The sequence below is a fragment of the Siniperca chuatsi genome, linkage group LG22, assembly GCF_020085105.1.
Source record: "Siniperca chuatsi isolate FFG_IHB_CAS linkage group LG22, ASM2008510v1, whole genome shotgun sequence".
Classification (NCBI taxonomy): Eukaryota; Metazoa; Chordata; class Actinopteri; order Centrarchiformes; family Sinipercidae; genus Siniperca; species Siniperca chuatsi.
The window spans coordinates 3,647,966-3,669,108 of NC_058063.1; the positions used below are offsets into that span (position 1 = coordinate 3,647,966).

The 21,143-nt window shown below is 41.8% G+C and overlaps 1 protein-coding gene across 26 annotated transcripts in view; it reads left to right on the forward strand.

The window, feature by feature from the left end:
* The window catches only part of ank2b (ankyrin 2b, neuronal), a 249,205-nt gene that overhangs the window by 216,779 nt on the left and 11,283 nt on the right, over positions 1 to 21,143 (forward strand). For 18 of the 26 annotated variants that reach the window (XM_044182976.1, XM_044182975.1, XM_044182970.1 and 15 more), the window contains 7 exons: positions 33 to 54; positions 2,629 to 7,278; positions 7,846 to 7,923; positions 8,075 to 8,206; positions 8,312 to 8,461; positions 8,573 to 8,807; positions 9,340 to 9,400. In XM_044182976.1, coding sequence (XP_044038911.1) covers positions 33 to 54; positions 2,629 to 7,278; positions 7,846 to 7,923; positions 8,075 to 8,206; positions 8,312 to 8,461; positions 8,573 to 8,807; positions 9,340 to 9,400 — 5,328 coding nt within the window. Of the gene's footprint in view, positions 1 to 32; positions 55 to 2,628; positions 7,279 to 7,845; positions 7,924 to 8,074; positions 8,207 to 8,311; positions 8,462 to 8,572; positions 8,808 to 9,339; positions 9,401 to 10,095; positions 19,304 to 19,668; positions 20,638 to 21,143 lie in introns of those variants that run through there. The other 8 variants (XM_044182983.1, XM_044182984.1, XM_044182978.1 and 5 more) reach the window with 7 other exon arrangements.

The following is a 21,143-nucleotide window of genomic DNA, read 5'->3' on the forward strand; positions in this document are numbered from 1 at the left end:
ACTGTGATCTATTTTCCATGTTTTTTTTCCAGACCAGCAGAACACTAGAGAAATGTAAGACATTTTTTCCTATTTAATTTTCTTTATAACTTGCACTAAAATAGTTGCTATTCTATGCTATATATATATATATATATATATATATATACTGCATGTCTGCATGTCTTTATTAACCAAACTAATATGACAATAACACTGATATTGTATGGGTGATTAGTCTAATCTAATTAAACAGAGGAATAACTACACTGATACACTGACACCGCCAGCTTAGCCCTTACTTTAATTGTAGACCATATACATCTTATCAATGCCCTTTAAGCTTCATGTTTTTTGTCTTGTCGAACAAAAAGGCCTTACCTGCACCTCCCCATTTCAATGTTTCTCCTGAGGCTTAATTCACTTTTTACTTTCCTTTTTTCTGATTTCACACCTGCCTCAATGTCTCCAAATGAACTCTTTCCCCTTCACAATTTGAGATTGGAAATATGGAGAAAGAGTTAGATACTGCCATCTACGTATGTACATGAAAATTAGACTCATTCATTTATCCAGCTCAGGTGACGCAATGCAATTTGGCTACTTGTTTTGGCATAAAAACTTTTGCATTTTCACCTGCTCAGACCACAAGAGTCAGAACAAATAACAAAACATTTTTGTGGTTTAGAACACAATCAGACCTCTCCAAAATCACAAAAAACCTTTCACGTATTTAGATTTCTGCGTCTTTCAGTTTGATATATAAGATAAGATTTAAATGTACATGAAAATGCAACTTTTAATAGCATTAGGCAAACTCTGTACTGGTTAGATCAATGAGAGACTCTTACCAATGATGTCATTTACAACTGCTTGTAGGATGTTTCAATCCTTTACAGTTAGTTAAATAACTGTAGCCATCATATAGCAGCAAAAAGGGATTGAGAGCAGCTTTTAATGGAGATGACAGGAGGTGATGTGATTTGTCATCATGGAAGCACACCTGGATTCCATGCTAATACTGCCTTCATCTTCCTGATAATGTGCTCATCCTGCTGCGGCCTCTCAGTTTTTGCCATGCTGTGCCAGGGTTTTGCTAGCACCTCTGGTCAGCCAAATTCCAAAACTTAGTTTTACAGAGTTCCTGAAACTGGGTACTGTGCAAGCACCCAGTTGCAGGAGATTAGAGGCTAGAATATTAGTATCCCTCCAGTTGAAGTCCTCTAGTATAATGGTAAAGCAATCCTTCTGAATCCTTCCCCTTCTACCCTCCTTGCCTTGTTCATTTAGTCATGTGAAAATGACTAAAATGAAAAATGGCAAATACAATATATCTGACCAATATACAAAGGAAAATTCATTGTATGTAAAAACCTACAACCTAAACCTGATTCTGATTTTAATTAAAACCTCATAATAAACCAACCCATGTTATACATGAAACATACTGTACATATATGGATGATATGTTATTGATTAGAATTCCATGTATGTGTTTTCAGGAGATAGTTGATATAGGTAATATGTGTATTTAATATAGATTATACCGATACTGTATGTCATAGCAGTAGTTGTGTAAATTGACCAAGAACTTACCACATTACTGAATGAAGACATATTAATAAGCTGCTCTTGATCATGAGCACCTCTAATTTTCTAACTACTGATTTAATCAATACACTGAACTTTCCACTCACACTTTACCAAGACCTTTCCATCAGCACTTTCCTTTGCTTTGCATGGAAATAACTTGCCTTACATAAATTTGTATGCTTGTGCTTGTATGTCTGAATGATTATATGTAATGTCTTGTTAATGAGAGTTCATTTGTTATTTTGTTGGTGTGCTGATTTTGGAGTGTTCCCTCACAACATCACGTTCTTATGGTTTTGTGCACAGTTTTTTATTATTTCAGTTTTCATTTCAGTTATATTTCAAATGTTTAGCTAAGCATAAGGCTGAATGGATGGCAAAGGGAATTAAACTATTGTCCCTCCCTGCAAGATTTCTTTTTCTAGTATTCCAGAGAGCCTCCTTAGATTTTGTGAAAGTAAATGATCTGCGTTGTCTAGAATGAAAAGCATGGCAAATCATTATATGTGTATGTATAATATGTATAAGTTATCACTGGCTTTCTTTGATAGACGCAACTAGCATTCTGAGTTGTTTTACAGCCATTTTCACCTGTTATCACACTGACATATGTCATACATCCTAGCAATCTTGAGATGTCTCGATGTTGTTTCTTTGTTTCTTTGTTGTCCCTTATTCCATTGTACTTCTTGCTTTCTTGGTAACCTGGTCTCACTCATAGTTGGTATAGTTTTTTTAAATGTATTTTAGTTTTGTTCTATAGTTTGTCTTGTGAGTGTGGGTGTGTTGAGTGTATAAGCAAGTTATTTCCTGCTCATATCATTTCCCATCGGTATTATTTAGCCTTTGCTTTACCACAGTTCCCCAGAGACATGAAAGTATAAGCCCAATTCCTCTGATACCCTGATGTAGAACCCATTGTGAATTTGTTCATTGTTCCTATGATCCCTGAAGTGTGTTCCAATCTTGTCCTGACCACATTCTCCAATGTCTGTCTCCTTTCATTTGAATTTTTGATTTTCTTTGCTCCTTACTTGTTCTTCTTCCATTTGGAAGATGAAGAGACGGAGACATCAGTCCTGAAATCAGAGCTGATTCGAGAACCAGACCTCCTATCCGACGTGTCAGAGATGAAACAAGATTTGATCAAAATGACTGCCATCTTGACTGCAGACTCCACAGAGAAATCCCCTTCCTTAGGAGGGTGTGGTCTAGAGAAAGGGACTGAGGATGTTTCTGGAGTGCCATTAGAAATAATGGAGAAGGACTTAGAGAAAGTCAAAGAGGACCTAGAGAAAGTCAGTGAGATACTGAGGAGTGGAACATATGAGGGTGAGGCAGCAGAGGAGGTAGCAAAAGCAGCTAGAATGGCAGAGGAGTGGGTTCTCCTCTCAGACAGTGAGATAGAGGAGGCCATAAAGGCGGCAGCCTTAGAAATTCAAGAGCCTATCTTACGTGAAAGTAGAGCTAACAGAGGGGCTCCCAGACCCAAAGCCATCAAGGACAGTGGTGATCTTAAAGAATACCTCCTGGATGCACCAGTAAGCTCCAAAATAAAAGTTAAAAAAGAGCCAGCTGTCCAAGAAAGATTCACTGATGTTGTACTACGCAAAAGTTCGAAACCAACCACTCCAACCAAAGCGCATGACAAGACAGCTGCTGGTGAAGTTAAGAAGCCAGTCAGAAAGAAAGGGAAAGACCTGGGCCAGGCAGAGGAATCAACAGAGGCAGGTGCTCTTCTAAGTGTGCCTACAGCCCCTGCCCCAGCATCACCTGTGTCCCCAGTGGTTGAAGAAACTCCCATTGGGTCAATAAAGGACAAAGTCAAAGCCTTACAACAGAAAGTAGAGGCAGAGCAAAAGAGCAAAGAGGTCACTGGAAGCAAGCCTTCACAATTGCCTGTTATGAGCAAACCCTCTCCAAAAGCCAAAGAAAGCCCTAAATCAAAACAGGGCCCACCTAAATCCCCCAAAGCTGAATCTGAAAAACTTGAGGAGACCATGTCAGTTAAAGAGCTGATGCAAGCATTCCAAACGGGGCAGGACCCCTCAAAGAGAAAGTCTGGGCTATTTGAGCTCAAAACATCCACTACATCAAGATCAGAGAAAACCACAAAATCAGAAACTATCCAGTCAAAATCCATGACCAAAGCAATAACCTCACGTGTTTCTCAAGAACGAGAAGCATCTTTGGATTCCAAACCTCGCAAGAAAGAGACCACTCAGCAAGACAGAGAGAAAGAAACCAAGTCAGTTGCTGCCGCCCATTCAGAGCTAACTGAAACTGTAGACTTTGGAAATGGTGGCCTTGATGATAGCTCTGACAGCTTAAAACATGAGGGTGTGGCAGACTCACTAAGTGCCAGTTCTGGAGATGGAACCCCTCATCTGAGCTCTGAGGACAGTTACAAACATGAGGGTCTAGCCACTCCAGGCACAAGCCCAGAAAGTCCGTGTCTTTCTCCCAAAACTGGACAGCTGACCTCTACAACTTCGGCAGCAACTGCCACAACAGTCAAAATAGAAAGTAAAGACATAAAGAAGTCTGGAGACTCTGGTGTAGGGACCACTGGTGACCAACTGTCTACAGAATTGACCCTCCCTGTCTTTTCCAGCGAGGCTGCAGATGACCACACTACAAGTGAGTCCATATCTGTTAGGAGGAGCGAGTCTAAGCCATCTAAACCTCAAAAGCTTACAAAAAGAATTTCAGAGACTGTAGAAACTTTTCTTAGCGATGACGAGAGCCCTGATCGTCATCTAGCATTGTCTTTAGTTGGTTCTCCAGCCTCTAGATCCTCTTCTCAGCGTCATGAAAGCTTAGAGCTGCCTTTAAAACAAGACTCAGATGCTCTCAGTCCATTAGCTGATGACTCTTTGACAATAAGCCACAGAGACTCTCTAGAGGGTAGTCCTCTCATGGAAGAAAACTCCTCCCATAAGTCCCCAGACTCTATTGAACCTAGCCCAACCAAGGAATCACCCCCTCATGACTCCTTAGAGAGCAGCCCTATAGAGCAAAAAAGCCACCCATCCTTCCCATCAGCTCTAGGACCATCTAGTAAATCCTCTAGCCATCCAGAGTACTCCAAAGCTACCGAATTCCCCCAAGATGCTTTGCGTGGTAGGCTGCTTCGAGACCATGAGGCTAGTGCTGATGATGACAGTTGTGAGCAGACATCTCAGATGACAAGTTCTGGTAAGAGTCCCCTCTCCCCTGATACTCCTAGTTCTGAAGAGGTAAGTTATGAGGTAAACCCCAAACCCCCTGACCATACATTCCCCTCTGTTCCATCCAAACCGGCTGTCATCCCTGAAGACCCAGAAGAAGAGGATACATCAGACAGCTATGAAGCTAAGAGACAAATCACTCCAGAGGAGGAGATGTTTAAGATGGCAGCCAAAATAAAAACATTTGATGAAATGGAACAAGATGCAAAGAGCAAAAAGAACTCTAGAAAAGATTTGTTTCCCTCAGCAGATGCCAAAATAGGGGATGACAGTTATGAAACATTAGAGCCCACAAGTGAGAAGCTTTCGCAAAGTGAATGTGGGCTCAATAGACCCGCTGAAGATTCAAAGTTAGCTCTTTTTGTTGATCCCCATATTAAAGTACAACCTCCCTCTCCTTTTTCAGCAGGTTTGCATGACGGGTCGCACAGCAAAGAGGTCAAGAGCACAACAACAACAGCCAGTGTTACTTCAGAGGTACCTCACTCTGTCTCAGACCAGCATCATTCAAAATCCAAACTGCAAACTGCACAGGAACAAAGAATCCCACCATCTGCAAAAGCTGATAACGACAGTACTGTCAAAAAGGCTGCTGTAACACCAAACACTGAAAACAGGACTGATGAGCAAAAGGAGGAGAGCTTAAGGAAGTCAAAAGAAAATGAAGGAGATGATAAGGATGGCCAAGATTTAGGTGTTAGCAATCTACAGACTGGTACGCTAAAACAAGGTAGCAATGTAACAGATGAAGTGAAAGGAGATCAAAAAGGGCATACAGGAGCACCAGAGACTGGACTCAGTGCAACTGTTGCCACGGGTCAAACAAAGGAAATGTTCAAACCAGAGGTCTGTATCTATGATGACACAGAGGAGGATGATGAGGCACTGGAACCTCCCAGAACTGAGTCAAAAGGTGTCACTGCAAGGGTAGACACTGACTCATGGTCTGCCATGCGGGAGGATGATGCCACTTTTGCAGCTCGTGTCAAAGAGGAGGAACAGAAGATACTGAATCTGGTGGTAGACCGTCAGTCTCTGCAAGCAACTCCAGACACAACACCTGGTAGAACACCAACAGAAGAGAGCACTCCTACCAGTGAGCCCAACCCTTTTCTATTCCAAGAAGGGAAGCTCTTTGAGATGACCCGAAGTGGTGCCATTGACATGACTAAGAGGAGCTATGAGGAAGAGGGGGGTGGCTTTGCCTTTTTCCAGATAGGTGAACAGCCTTTAGAGGAGCCTCTCTTAGAAGAGGCCAGACAAGAAGGCATGAGATCAGCAGCAGAACCTGAAGTTGGCCTCAATCTAACACTAGAGGTTAAAACTGAGGAGACTGAGAAATCAAGAGAACCAACTGATTCTCATCTTCAGTCCCCACCTGAAGGTGATCAGCCAGCCTCTAAAGCTGATGCCTCCAAATCTAAAATCCCTAAAATGGGAATTTCAGCTTCAGCCAAACCTACAAAGAAAGATCATACATCCCCTGAAGGTCTAGAGACTAAAACAGACAAAAATGTAAATGAAGGATGCTTAGATTTAGACACAAGTTCCCCGGACCAAATGATAACGACTGTACAGACAGCAGAAACTACAGTCACTAGATCAGTTTACTCTGAGCAGGGCCAAGAGTCCTCTGATTCCTCTCCAGAGGAACCACAGTCAGTGATAGAAGCCCCCAAACCAACTGACAAGTCCAAACAAAGTGGTTCCAGTAGTGTTAAAAAGACTCCAGTAAAAACACAAGCTAAGTCTGCTTCTCAAGGTCGGGGTAAATCCACAATTCTCTCCCCATCTCATGCAACCTCCTCTTCAAACACTCTTAAAAAAGAGGCCTCCTTCACTTCTGAGTCTAAATCTAGAATTCCCATCAAGGCTAGCACTCTCAAGTCTGATTCTACTGTCAATCGTGCTGAATCTTCCCAAGACAAAAAGCTTAAGGTCCCTGTAAAAAAGGATACAAGGAGAAAATCTGAGACAGATGCAGGTGCTTCTGTGGTTGTCAAAACCAAGACACCATCTTCCAAAGCCAAGAGCTTCTGTGAGGGGGAGTCTACCAGGCCATCTGGTAAAAAAGGACAGGGTCGCCCCTTGAGTGCTGAAGCAGCAAAATCTAAAAGTTTCCAGTCCAGATTGCCAGTCCGAGGCAAAAGTGGTCAGTCATCTCATTCATCAACACCAACTAAAGAGAAAAGGGAGCCATGCAAGCAGTCCATTGAGTTCTTTGAAGAGATAAGCGATGAAGCAGCAAAACTTGTGGCAAGGTTGGCACAGGCAGAGACAGAGAAAGAACAAGAGGCTGCAGCTGCCAACTCAGATGATGAGAGCAGTCTCATTGATCCATCAATCATAGAAAGAGAAACTTTCCCTGAGATGCAGTTCCCTCCCTCAGGAGACGTCTTTCCGATTAGACCACTGTGGGACGACCCTGTTGAGACACAGATGCAGCGAATCCCAGATGATAAAGTCCAAAGTCAAGGTATCCCCCCAGTTTAAGGGGCTATTCTCTATCTCTTGTGCCTCATTAGTACACAGTAGCTGTAAAGGTGCTGCCTCTCTGTCTCTTGTAGTTAAGTCCCATTGTAGTTGAAGAATCCATGTGGCTGTGTCACTTGAGCTGTGTTTGTGTTCGTAATGACGTCTCTCTTTCCTTCTATGTGTGCTGAAAATCTCAAGATTGACTTAAAGGCTTTATGGAACTTGTGAAAACAACTTAGTGACTAAAACGTTTTAAAGATTAAAGTGTAAATCATTATGGAAACCAATTCAACCACATGTAATGTCAATAATTTTAATAATGATTGAAATGTAAATTTCTTAATCATAGTGTCACTACAAGATCTATCACAACCAATCTTCACAGGCATATTATATGCTTGTTCTAGGTTACAATTCCTTAATTTCATATCATGATTTAACCAAACAAACTGTAAATACTACAAGAACAAGAAAGCCAGTGAAGATTTTCGATACCGTTTGTCAATGTGACTTGATTTGGTATACCTTGTGGCTCTGGCCGCTCATGGCTGTTTGGTGGTATTTACAGTAGATCCACAGGATGAAGCAGAGAGAAAAGAGCAACGGTTGGCCATTATAGCTGACCATTTGGGCTTCAGCTGGACAGGTGAGTCACACCTTAGTAGCAGTGATCAAGCTATCAAACTTAAAATATACATTATTACTTAGTTTTTTTCCAGGCTCTCAAGAAACATCATTTCAAACATTTCAAATGTATCTTCATCATAATCGTTATTATATCTTCTTTTTCTTCACAGAGTTGGCACGAGAACTGGACTTCAGTGAGGAAAGGATCAACCTGATAAGGATTGAAAACCCCAACTCACTTCAAGACCAAAGCCATGCCCTTTTGAAACTCTGGGCAGAGATGGAGGGAAAGCATGCCACAGGTAAGTGAAAAGTAGGCTATATATTTCTCAGAATGATTACTTTTTATACAAATACAACGTAGAAGCTCTTATTCAAATTTAAAGTTGAGTTTTCTGTGTCACCAGAAACAACACTGATCAAAAGACTGACTAAGATCAACCGAATGGACATTGTTCACCTCATTGAAACTAAGATAAACAAGTCCACTCAGGAAGAGACATCATCACATACCTATGCAGAAATAGAGCGGACCATAGCACTGGATCATAGTGAAGGTATACAAGCCAATGTTAACTTGAAGCAGACTTTCCTATAAAATTCAGAATTATTTATACCAACCAGTTATATCAACTCTTTTGGTATGCCTGCACTGTATCCTTTGTCAGGTTTCTCTGCCCTTCATGAAGACATTGACAGTCCCAGGCCAGGCAGGCATACAGAGGTCGCTCATAGGAGTCCAGGCTCGGGACAAAAGGTACCCATGGTGTCAGCAGAGGACCTGTCCTCCAGTTTGTCATCACTTCACGAGACAATGGGACGATCAGACACAGGTTCCACAGCAACAGACCTTCTTAGAAATGCCCAGAAAGAGAAACTACAAAAAGAGATGGAGACGACATAGTAAGTTATCCAGAAAGTTTTATTGATGTGACCACAACCACATTAGCTTTCTGTTTTCTTTTTATCTACAAGCATGGACACCTGTAGCTCAACTTGCTGAATGAGCTACCAAACAAGCATCCATCAGAGAAAAAGCGAACTGCTAACTTTAGTTTGCAGGCTAGATAGCTAACACGCTAGTCCACTGTAGCACATAGCGCAAAAACTTACCTTCAAATGTCAACATTGGTCAGTTTAAATTCTTATTAGTATTGTCCTTACTCAAAAGGAGCATTTCCGATTTTTCTTCAAAGACCTTTTTTCTTCCTTTCAATAATAATAAATTTGAAAATCACTTTGATATAGATTTCTGACCTAAAAAAATATCACTTTTAGATTTTAGTTGGACTATTGGAATCAATACTGTGTGATCATTACTGCTAAAATTTACATGGCTTAAATTAGTATTTTGTGGAACATATTCAGTTTCTTTTTTTATTGATCACAGCAGCCATCCAAAGACTGAATATTGAACAATTCTGTTTTTTCACAGCTCATCACAAAGAGTATATGAGGAATTGACAGACATGGTACACACAGGAAGTTTTAAACAAGTAAGTCCTTTCTTCACATTGTACCACACCTCTCCCTTCAACCTCCAAACCCATGTGATAGACGCTGTGTACAAAGGAGGACCCATGTTAGGTGCCCAGATTACCCCACCTTCTTACCCCACTGTTGAACCATGTGATGATGAGGGTGCTGCTGGATATGAAGGGACAGAGGGAGGAGAAGAGTGGAGCTTGGAGTGTCTACAAACCACCCATTCTGAATATGATTCACATTATTTGTCACAGTTGCCTTGGCAAGAGTCATCCAGTAGCTCTCGAACAGGTGTATGCGAGAGTCGATCATTGTCTATGACCGATTTTGAAGATAGTTTGAAGGAATGTGATCAAGCTGAGCAAGACTTCAGGAAACTGTCTATGGAGTATATGGAAACCAATGAATCTGAAAATATTTGCTTTACACAACAACCGCCAAGTGAGCAAAGGCTTCAGCCTACTCAGCCTACTTCTGTGCCTCCTTCTGGTTCTGGTAATGCAATGACAGACTCCACACAGACCAAACAAATGGCCAGAAGACACATGGATGAAGTTTCACGTCGACTCTATAAAGTCCTGTATGGATACAATGTTGACTTGATGGATTCAGATAGTGAGGATGTGTCTGTGGTGCCTATGAATGCATCCCCTGAAGACACAATTCAAGCTGGAGTCAGGAAAGGTGAGGTTAAGGGAGCTGCTAGACACACAAACATTGATGAAGAAGTTTTAAACTCTATGCTTGAGATTGATGTTTACCAGGCCTCAATTTCAGTTGACCTTAATGTAAAATCCATACATGGCATGAATCAAATCCAGGGTACTGCCACTCAGGCATTAGCAGGTCCCTCTCATGTCAGTTGTACCAATCCAGGTTTAATGTCACATAAAACAGAACTCATGGGCGCAACCAGCTTTATTCAGGTGTCACATGACTCAACTTTTGAGCAGATAGATGTTCAAAAAGTAGATAATGCTATGTCAGTTATACCAGGAGCTGAGTACAGCTTTGAGAAAACACTGTCATTCAGACAGAATGAACCTGAAAATGGAGTTGTGGTCTCTGTAGAGTCTACACCTGAGATTGAAGCATCCAGTTATAGATCCTGTTTACCAGAATCCACTTCTGAAACTATTTGTGAACTTCATAGCTCAGTTCATGATAGATCATCTTCACCTGAATGTGTGACTGATAAAACAATATTACTGACAGAGAGTGGGGCCTCATCACCTGAATCAGTGCCATCAGTAAATGAGCTGAATTTTCTTGCACCTAATTCTCCCATACCTCAATTTAGGCCCTTGTCTCCGCTACCACCTCTTGTTTTTCCATGGGAAACTGGCGATGTTGGGGCTTCTGCCCAGGGGCAACCATTACTGAGTGCACCAGGCGGCACTTCTATGCTGTTAACACCAGAAGCAGAGGAAAGGCCATTAACACCAATGGTTTCAAACAAAAGACCATTTGGAACGCCAGTATCACTAGGCAGTGAATATAGTGGTGAGAGATACACATCACCTCAATCAAACACCTTCGACATAGATGACAGAGCATCGTCACCTGAGTCTGTCATTTTAGAAACGGTGCAGTGGTTTCTTACATCCTCTGAACATGTGACTCTGTCTCCTGATTTCGATGAGATGAGACCATTATCTCCTGAATCCATCACTGCTCATTATCGGATCCCACCAGACTCCCCTATCCCAGAATTTAGACAAGTATCTGAGTCTTTTACAACTTGTCAATGTAGATCATCATCACCTAAGTCAGTGTCATCAGATATGGAATTTGAAACAACACTTTTGTTATCAACGCTGTTTGAAGACAGGCCAACATCCCCAGAATCTGTAGTATCTGTAAACGAATATAAAGCATTGTCACCTGATTCACCTATACCTGAATTCAGTCACAACTGGCCTGGTTCAGCTATTGTAATGATAGGGGAGAGATCCACTTCACCTGAATCAGGTTGCACAGATGTAGAATATGGCTCTGGAGTTGAGTCTGAATCTGTTTTACCTGTTGTTGGGCATAGATCACCCTCCCCTGAATCAATTGAATCTGCAGAGATAGCGTGTGATTCCATACCTGCTGATCATAGAACAAAATTACCTGAATTATCAGTATCTGATACAGAGAACAAACTACCAACATCAGTGGAATCAGTATCTGAGTATGATGATGATTGGGTTGTTATATTTTTGTCTGATACTGAGGAAAGACCACTTTCACCAGAGCCGGTGCCTGACGACACACCAATGTCTCCACAGTCAGCTATGATAGACATTAGAGCATCCTCTCCTGAATCAGAAACATTTAATGAGTGTCTGTCTCCAGATTCTTCCATACCACAATATATGCCATCTCTGCATCATGCTGTTACTATAAATGATCATTCATCATCACCAGAATTTGAGTTGTCAGATACAAAACATGAGGCCATGCCATCGCTATCATATTTTGAGAATAGGCCTTTATCTCCTGATTTTAGTGGTTCTGTAAGTGATTGTGGGCCATTGCCTAATCCTGTAACTGACCTAACTCTTGAGGATGACATGACACTTGAACCAACAGGAGCAACAATTTTTGTAGAAGCATATGCTGAAAAGCAGTTTGAAACAAAAACAAACATAGTTGTTGATCTAGAAAAGTCAAAAATTTCAACATGTATTTCGTCAAAATCTGAAGAAGAAAATCTTATGAAACATAATGAAACTGAAGCCCCCAAAACAAAATCAGTAGTACTTGATGGCAGTCAGTCTAACAAAAACATTGTCACAGCACCAGCAGAACCTGAGGTCTTGTCAACTGGACATCATATACCTTTTTCTTTAACAGAATATTCAGTGCCAGTCTACAGTTTAGCGTATGATGCAGAGCTTTGGAAGCTCATCTCTCAAATTCGTGACCCACAGTATGTAGGAGAAACCTTCATGAGTAAAACAGGTGTGTGTCAGTTTGCTGGAACAAGCACAGAGTTTTATCGGACAAAGTCAGATGTGACAGTTGAAGATGAAGCGGCTGTTTCATCAACAAGAGCGGCAAGATCACTTTCACCAGATTGTGAAGCAGAATATAGCCCCAAGTCACCACAATCGCTGTTGGTGCCGGATGCATTTAAACCAGATTCCTCCCACTCAGGGAGATCTGTTGATAGTCAGAGAGCTTTAACACCAGATTCCCCTATTCCTCATTACTTTGCCTCTTTCTCTGGACTTTCTCAAGTTTATCACAGATTAGTGTCAACAGAGTCAGTATTGTCAGATCTGGATCTGGAGACTGATTTAAACATTTCATTTCTTTTTGAGGACAGACCAGCATCTCCTGATTCAGTAGCATCTGTAAACATATGCAGGGAACTATCACCTGACTCACCAATTCCTGAGTTTAGACCGCCTTTACCAGAATCAGCTGTAATTACTAGATTGGATCGGTCTTCATCACTTAAATCAATATCCTCTGATCTAGAATGCGTGTCTGTCTCTTTGTCATTATTATTCACTGCGAACAGACCGTCATCCCCAGATTCCATTGATGAAGACAGACCCCTTTCATCTGAGTCACCCATTCCTGTGTTTGGACAGGCTTTGCCAGAATCTGCTGTTTGGAGTACAGTGGAAAGATCCTCGTCACCTGTTTCAGTTTGTTCAGATTTAGAATATGGGGCTATGTCTCTGTCACAACTGTCCTCTGAAGTGAGACCATCCTCACCTGATTCAGTAGTTTCTGGAGATGACTACAGAGGTGACTCACCAATACCAGAATTCGACACAGGGCTGACTGAATCAGTTTCAGTCATTGCTCATAGAACATCTTCTCCTGAGTCAGTGGTTTCTGATGTTGAATATACACAATCAAGTGTAGACATAAGTATTTGCGAGCAAAGACCTGACTCACCGGAATCACAAGTATCGGAGACCACAGAGAGACCAGTGGGTGGTAGTAGTCAAACTTCACCTCTAAAGGCAATACAGGTGCCAGTATATAGACTTGTTTATGATGCTGAACTTTGGAAGCTCATTTCTCAAATACGTGATCCTCACTATGTAGGGGAGACTTTTTGCAGTAAAACCGGTGTTTTCGAGTATGCTGGAACAAGAATTGAGTACATTCTGGTGGATTCAGATGTGAAAGAGGGCGAGTTAGAGGACGGTGTGAAGTTGGACATTGCAGATTCATCTGGTACAGATTTTCTACAAGCAATGCAAACAAAGATAGAGGAGGAAGAGAGACCAGTGTTGCCTGATTCAGAATACAGGCCTATATCACCTGGGGAACTGATATTAGTAAGTGCATTCAGGTCTGATTCTCCAGAGTCTTTAAAAGACTTGTCTAGAGATTCCCTAGTTCCCCATTTGTCCTTTGAATTTGCTAACATTGCACAATTGCCATATTCACCAAAATCAGCTGTGCCAAATGAGGAATCAGACCTTTGCATGCCCTGGCTTTTCAACGAAAACAGACCTTCATCACCTAGTTCAGTAATATCTGCAGATGAAAACAGAGCATTATCACCTCACTTGCTCTTACCAGACTTCAGACTTGCTGTACCTGAATCAGTTACAGCTACTGTTGGGTACAGATCCTCTTCACCAGAGTCAGTACTTCCAGATTCAGCTTCAGAGGCCTTTACAGACCAGAGAGCAGACTCACCTAAATCAGTTGTTTCCATGCTTGAAGAAAGGCAATTGGCTGCTGGAGCAACATTTAGAGCAAAACAGCTGATATGTCAAGTATATGACCCCCATTATGTAGGAAAAGCCTTTGTAAGCAGAGCTGACGTGTTTGAATACGTGGAGAATAGTAAACAATATGTTCCCCTTGATTCAGATGCAGAAGAGACACGTAGGCTAATGTCACCTAACTCTGAGGCAGAATACAGACCTCTCTCACCTGAGGCCCTGAGGTTACTGAGTGTTCTGAAGTCTGATACCCAGGAGACAGGCAACTCTGTGGATGAATATAGACCTTTGTGTCCAGATTCACCCATTTTACTTCCTGAAGCTCCAGTGGAACATCACAGGGCACCATCTTCTGAATCTGTGTCAGATACAGATCAAATTGAGCAATTTGATGTTGCTGCTTCATCTACTGAGTCAAGGTTATCATCTCCTGAATCAGAAGGATCACTAAGCAAACATAGGCCTCTGTCTCCTGACTTACCAGTGCCTGACTGTAGGCTGGAGTTACAGAACTCTCTTGCTTTAGTTGGTGGATATAGATCATCCTCACCTGAATCAGGTGCCTCAGATCTTGTGGATTGTGGCATTCAAGAAAGACCAGATTCTCCTGATTCAGTGACATCTGAAATTAACATGAGGCGACTCTTACCAGAATCAGTGACAGAATATAGGCCTATGTCACCTCAGTCACTGATTATAACAACAGAATTAAGAACATCTCCTGTTTCAACAAGAACAGTTAATGAGTGTAGGACTTTATCAGCAGATTCTCCTCTACCACAGTTTAGGCAATATATACCTGATTCACCCATATCTGAATTCAGACAGGCTTTACTTCACCAAACTATTTCAACTGCTAAATACAGATCTACATCACCTGAGTCAGTTTGTTATTCAGATATAGAGTATAAAGATGAATCATTTGTATCAGTATCCGATGATCGTAGACCTCCATCACCTGATTCAGTGGCATCCGGAGATGAACGGCAGGCCGTGTCTCCAGATTCACCTGTACCTCAATTCATAGCAAGAGTAGTCAAATGTTTTCCGTCGTTTGTTGGGTTTAGGTCAACATCTCCTGAATCAGCTACATCAGATGGTGAGTATGCACCTTTGATTGATTCCCCACCTGATACTGAAGAAAGACCAGATTCTCCCGAGTCATTAGAACTAGAAGTTGAAGAGAGACCTCTGTCTCCTGATTCTGAATCAGAGTATAAGCCTTTCTCACCTACATCACTCATGTTAATGTCGAATTTCAGATCATCCTCTCCTGAATCATCTGTCTCTCTGAATAAATTTAGAGCTCTTTCACCAGATTCCCCTATTCCAGAGTTTAGACAGGTGCTACAAGAGTCCTTAAACACATACATGGAATATAGGTCCTCTTCACCGGAGTCAGTGTTGTCAGATTTGGAAGTGGAAATGGAATTACCTTTCTCTATGTTATTAGAGGACCGACCTTCATCTCCTGAGTCTCTAGCATCAGTCAGTAAATACAGAAGACTCTCGCCTGATTCTCCTATACTTGAGTTCAGACCAGCTTTGCCAGTTCCCTGTGCTGATGTCTACACTTACAGGTCATTATCACCAGAATCAGTGGCATCAGATGCTCCACTGATGTCTCAGCTGTTTGAAGTCGAGGGGAGGACAGATTCTCCACAGTCAATCTTGTCTTTCTATGAATGCCAGTGTTTGTCTCCAGACTCCCCAGTACCTCAATACACCTATACTGAACCTCCCATGGTGACAATAATGTATAGATCAAAATCACCTGGGTCAGTATATTCAGATGAGGATTTGGAGACTGATTTGTGTATCCCTTGGCTTTTTGAGGACAGAGCAGCATCTCGTGGTTCAGCTGCATCCAAAGATGAATTTAGACCTCTTTCGCCAGACTCACCCATTCTTGAATTTACACAGGCATTACAAGAGTCTTCTGTATCACATATGGACTTAAGGTCTTCTTCACCTGAATCAGTGTTGTCCGATTTGGACATGGAAATTGAGTTATCTTTCCCAATGATCAGAGATGACCGACCTTCATCTCCTGAGTCCTTAGAATCTAAATACAGAGGACTTTCTCCTGATTCCCCTGTACCTGACTTCAGACAGGCTTTTCTAGATACATATCCTGAGTTTAATGCTTACAGGTCATTGTCACCGGAATCAGAGGCTTCAGAAATAGAATATGCTCCTTTGATTTCACAGATGTCTGAATTTGAGGACAGAACAGAATCCTGTCAATCAGGGGCGTCTGACTCTGATCTTAGATGTTTGTCTCCTGATTCTCCGCTACCCCAGTACACCATGAGTGCACCCACTATGTTAGGAGTAAGATACAGATCCACATCACCTGAATCAGTATATTCAGATGACGATTTAGAGACAGATTTATGTATCCCATGGCTTTTTGAGGACAGAGCAGCATCTCCTGGTTCAACTGCATCCAATGATGAATTTAGGCCTCTTTCACCTGACTCACCCATTCCTGAATTTAGAGAGGCACTACATGAGTCCACTATATCCCTCATGGACTTAAGGTCCACTTCACCTGAATCAGTGTTGTCAGATTTGGAAATGGAATTACCTTTCCCAACATTCTTGGAAAGCAGACCTTCATCTCTTGACTCTCGAGCATCAATCAGACTTTCACCTGATTCACCTGTACCTGACTTTATGCAACCAATGTTTGAAATCCCTGAAACTATTTTTGGACATAGGTCAGCATCCCCCGAGTCAACATGTTCTAATATAGAATACATCGTTATAAGCCTAGGATCACCAGTTTATGGCAATAGACCCTCTTCACCTGGCTCAGGAACATCTGGAGATGAATACCAGGCTTTGTCACCAGACTCACCAATACCTGAATACACCCCATCAATGCCTGAACATGTTAATCTGAATGTTGGATATAGATCACCCTCCCCTGAATCCATTGAATCAGATACTGAGTATGCTTTGAGTGCATTTTTGATGTCTATGAATTATGGTGTTGAGGATAGACCGGATTCTCCTGAATCAGTAGGATCAGAAGTACAAGAGAGACAACTATCAGTTGAATCCATACCAGAATACAAACCTTTGTCACCTATGGCATTGATGTTACTTGGAAACATCCAATCAGTATCTCCAGAATCTACTCAATCACTTGATGAACACAAGAGGTTGTCTCCAGACTCACCTCTTCCTTGGTTTACACAAAACGTTCTTGACACTACGACAGCAGGAACAAACAATGGGTGTTCCTCACCAGAATCAGTATTGTCAGATATGGAATGTGGATTTGCTTCATATGACATAGAAGTAACTGAAATGAGACCACCATCACCTCAGTCAAAGAGATCAGATGATGATTGTAAACCTCTGCTTTCTGAATCACCAATACCGGATTTTACAAAGACATTGGTAGAAAATCTCATGACTGTGAGAGACGTATCACCTACTGAAGTTTCAGATTCAGATGATTTGTCACAAACTTTAGACCCATTTTATACAGAAGAGAGATCAGCATCACAAGATTCTATTGAATCAGATACAGAAAAATTACTGTTGGCATTCAAATCATCAATAACTGAATTAAATGTCCCAACTGCCAATGAAGCAACCGCTGATAGCGTCACAGTAGCTGAGTATAACCTCATTTATGATGTAGAGCTGTGGAAGCTGATTTCTCAAGTACATGATCCTCAGTATGCAGGAGAAACTTTCAGCAGTAAAAGAGGGTTTATGCAATTTATTGGCAGCACAATAGAATATCAAAGGAATGTTCCTGATGATAAACAAGACAATAAAGTAAAAGATAAAAATGAGCAAGATGCCATTGCCACAGTACCATCAGTGTCACCTCCACCAATGATTGAACACATTTCATCTTCAGGAGCAGTTCCATACAGACACACTAAGTACACATTTGAAATACCTGCCCCTGAGGCACAAACAGAGTCTGATGATGATTGGGTGGTTGTATCAGTATCTGACGCAGAGGATGATGATCTACGCTATTCTCCAGTATCCTTGATAGACTACAGACCCATGTCCTCTAATTCAGTCATGGCGATAGAAGCAAGAGCATTATCACCAGAATCTGTAACATCAGTCAATGAGTTTAGACCACTCTCAACAGATTCCCCCTTACCTGAATTTACAATGACATTGCCAGAATGCGTAATGTTCCGGAGATCAGCATCATCTTCACCTGAAACTTTAGCATCAGATATAGATTATATGCCATTTGGAAATTTGGAATCTCAGTTTGCAGAATGCATGCCATCATCTCCAGAATCTGCACTGTCAGAGGATCAGAATGAGAGAGACAGGCCGTTGTCATCTCAGTCACTGCCTGAATACAGACCTTTGTCACTTGAATTGGCTGACAGAAGAGCATCATCTCCAGAATCAATGCCTGAGTTGAATGAGAACAGATCACTGTCTCCAGACTCTCCCATCCCTCAGTTTGCAGTATCATTGGAGGAGTACACCCCTACACATAGGGCATCATCACCTGAATCAGTGGGTTCAGATTCAGAGTGCGAGCTTATGGTCACATCATCAAGAGTCGCTGAGACTGACAGACCATCCTCACCTGAATCCATATCATCTGTCAATGAGTTCAGACAATTATTGCCTGACTCACCAGTACCAGAGTTTATGAGAATATTGTCGTCTTATTTTATGGATACTAACCATGTTGATAGATCATCTTCACCAGTGTCTTTGTCATCAGACTCTGAGTTTGTTGCTTTACCTATTGATTGTTGGATTGATGATAGCCCAAGGCCACTAAGTCCTCAAACTGTCGAGTCAGAGGAGGAATTCAGCTTTTGTTTTGAGGGGACTGATAAGTCTGTCTCTAAGCCAGAATTTCTGATTCATGTGACATCTCCTTTATTGCCCGATCAGTCTTCATTACTACCTCACAAAAGGCCATTGGCTGTGTCACCATTACTAATTCAAACTAGTCAGACAAAGTTTAAGGAAAGACATGTCAATCCTGACTGGCAAAAAATGACAGGACCACAATCAGAAGTTTTGTCTTACGGTAAATGGATGCAGCATGGATCAGAAGCTGAAAGTATCTCAACTTCACAAACCCCTGTTTGTGAGGAAGACTTCCAAAAAGACTCTCCCGTGAAGCCATCACCAGTTCAAGATGCAAAAAGAAAGGAAAAGAAGATCCTACACATCAGTGCTGGAGAACTAAAGAGCAAGACAGCCTCACAAATGGTAAGACTGAGAGCATGTCACTTGGATGGAGGAAGTAACTCTGTGTGCCTTGATGAACTAATAACAAAATGGAGTGCAGTTAATGCCTCAAATGTGTCTGGAATGTGTTGGGAAAATACTTATTGCTCTTCCTTCAGTTCTGATTTATCTGTATGATGCTAAGACGCTTTTAAAGTTGCATGTCATGGCTTGACATATATTGTTCTAAGCCTGATGAGAGGTTGGATGGATTGAAAATAAACTGTCACTGCCCAGTGATGCTAACCTGGCGAAATGTTGAGATCAGTTTAATGGTTCATACCAACCTGTACATTAATATATTATTTGTGTGAACTTATTTAGATCATGTTGATATTCACTTACAGGCTCCTTCTCAGACACCAGATGAAGCACAGTTTCATACAGACAATGAGCTGAAAAGCAAGCTGTTGTCTGCTACAACAGTGACACAAGACGCCAGTAAAATAGATGTGCTGTTCACTGATGACAAGCCAATGAAATCAGTTCCTCTACAGCTACCTGACCAGAACTCATATACAACCCACAGAACTGTTACTCCAGTTCTAACTGCATCTGAGAAGATATCATGTCTAAAGTCAGACATATTGCATGAGTACTCAGAGTGGGAGTTGTCCCCTAAGAAAGCACAGTCCAGTGAGCTTTTTTCACCCATGTCAACTCAGTTTTTGGTGCCACCAGATTATAAAGCAGTATTTTCAGGACATCAGACCCTGAGAGTTTCTGAATGTAGCCAAACCTCCATGAATGATTTAAGTCCAGTGTCTCCAGTGTTCAGTGACTCCATTTCAGCTCAGGTTGTGACTGAAGCCACTACTAAGGGAGAGTCTGAAAATGCTGAAGACTTTGAGTTTTCCCCAGACTTTAACAGAGTTTGTTCAGAATTTGAGAAAACGGTATCTGAATTTGAATCAGACAATCCAAAGGAACTCAGTAAGGGATCGGAATCTCCACAGTACTCTGACTCGGATCTGGAATTCTTTGACTGCAGACAAGCCTTCTCTGACGTCTCTGAACCAGAAGAAGTGAAACTGGAACATGAGATTACCTATCATATCTCCGAGCCCCCGTCCCCAATGCCTGGGAGTAGCCCTGATGTCAGCTTCCTGAAAGGGAGCCCTCAGTACACTGCTCACCCTTTCCTCCAAGTGGAAGATTACAAGCGCTTCTCTTCTGGCAGTGAAAGTCTCTGTGAATTTGCTTATGATTCAGAGGGTTCACCGAGGTGTCGAACAGGGGGCAACCTCCCCGTGTGTGAGGAGCTTCTTTCCAGAGATCAGGCAGGGTATTTTGATGATGACGACTTCCTGGGAAGGGTAAGAGGTTGAGCATGAGCACAATGCTGCACTGGCTGGTGTCTTGCCCGTCCAGGCTGGTTGCTGTGGTGCTGCATTCAAGACTCAGAAGATAAAACACAAAGTGTTTATGGACTAAATAAGGCTAACAAGTGGTATTGTGTGCATGAGTGCCTAAACTTTCCTGAAAATAACAAAAATTCAAATTCATGTGATGAGTCGCTGTATTACATATTATTACTGACTGAAAAAGCTGTGTTTGACATTGGTGGTGTATTTGCAGTTGCTTATTTTGAAGTCAGCATTGGTGACATTTACAAGCTGCTGTAAAGAACCAGTTCTATAACATATAACTCTTTGTTCACATCTGCACCTGTTTGCATCGCTTGATTTCTGCTTGTAGTTGTTCCCATCAGTGTGCGAAATTACCCTTTGACAATCGGGGGGGGGGGGTACTTATTTTTTCAGCTACACAGTAAAGGAGATTTCCAATAGTAAACACAGAAAGTAGCACCCTGGTGCTTCTT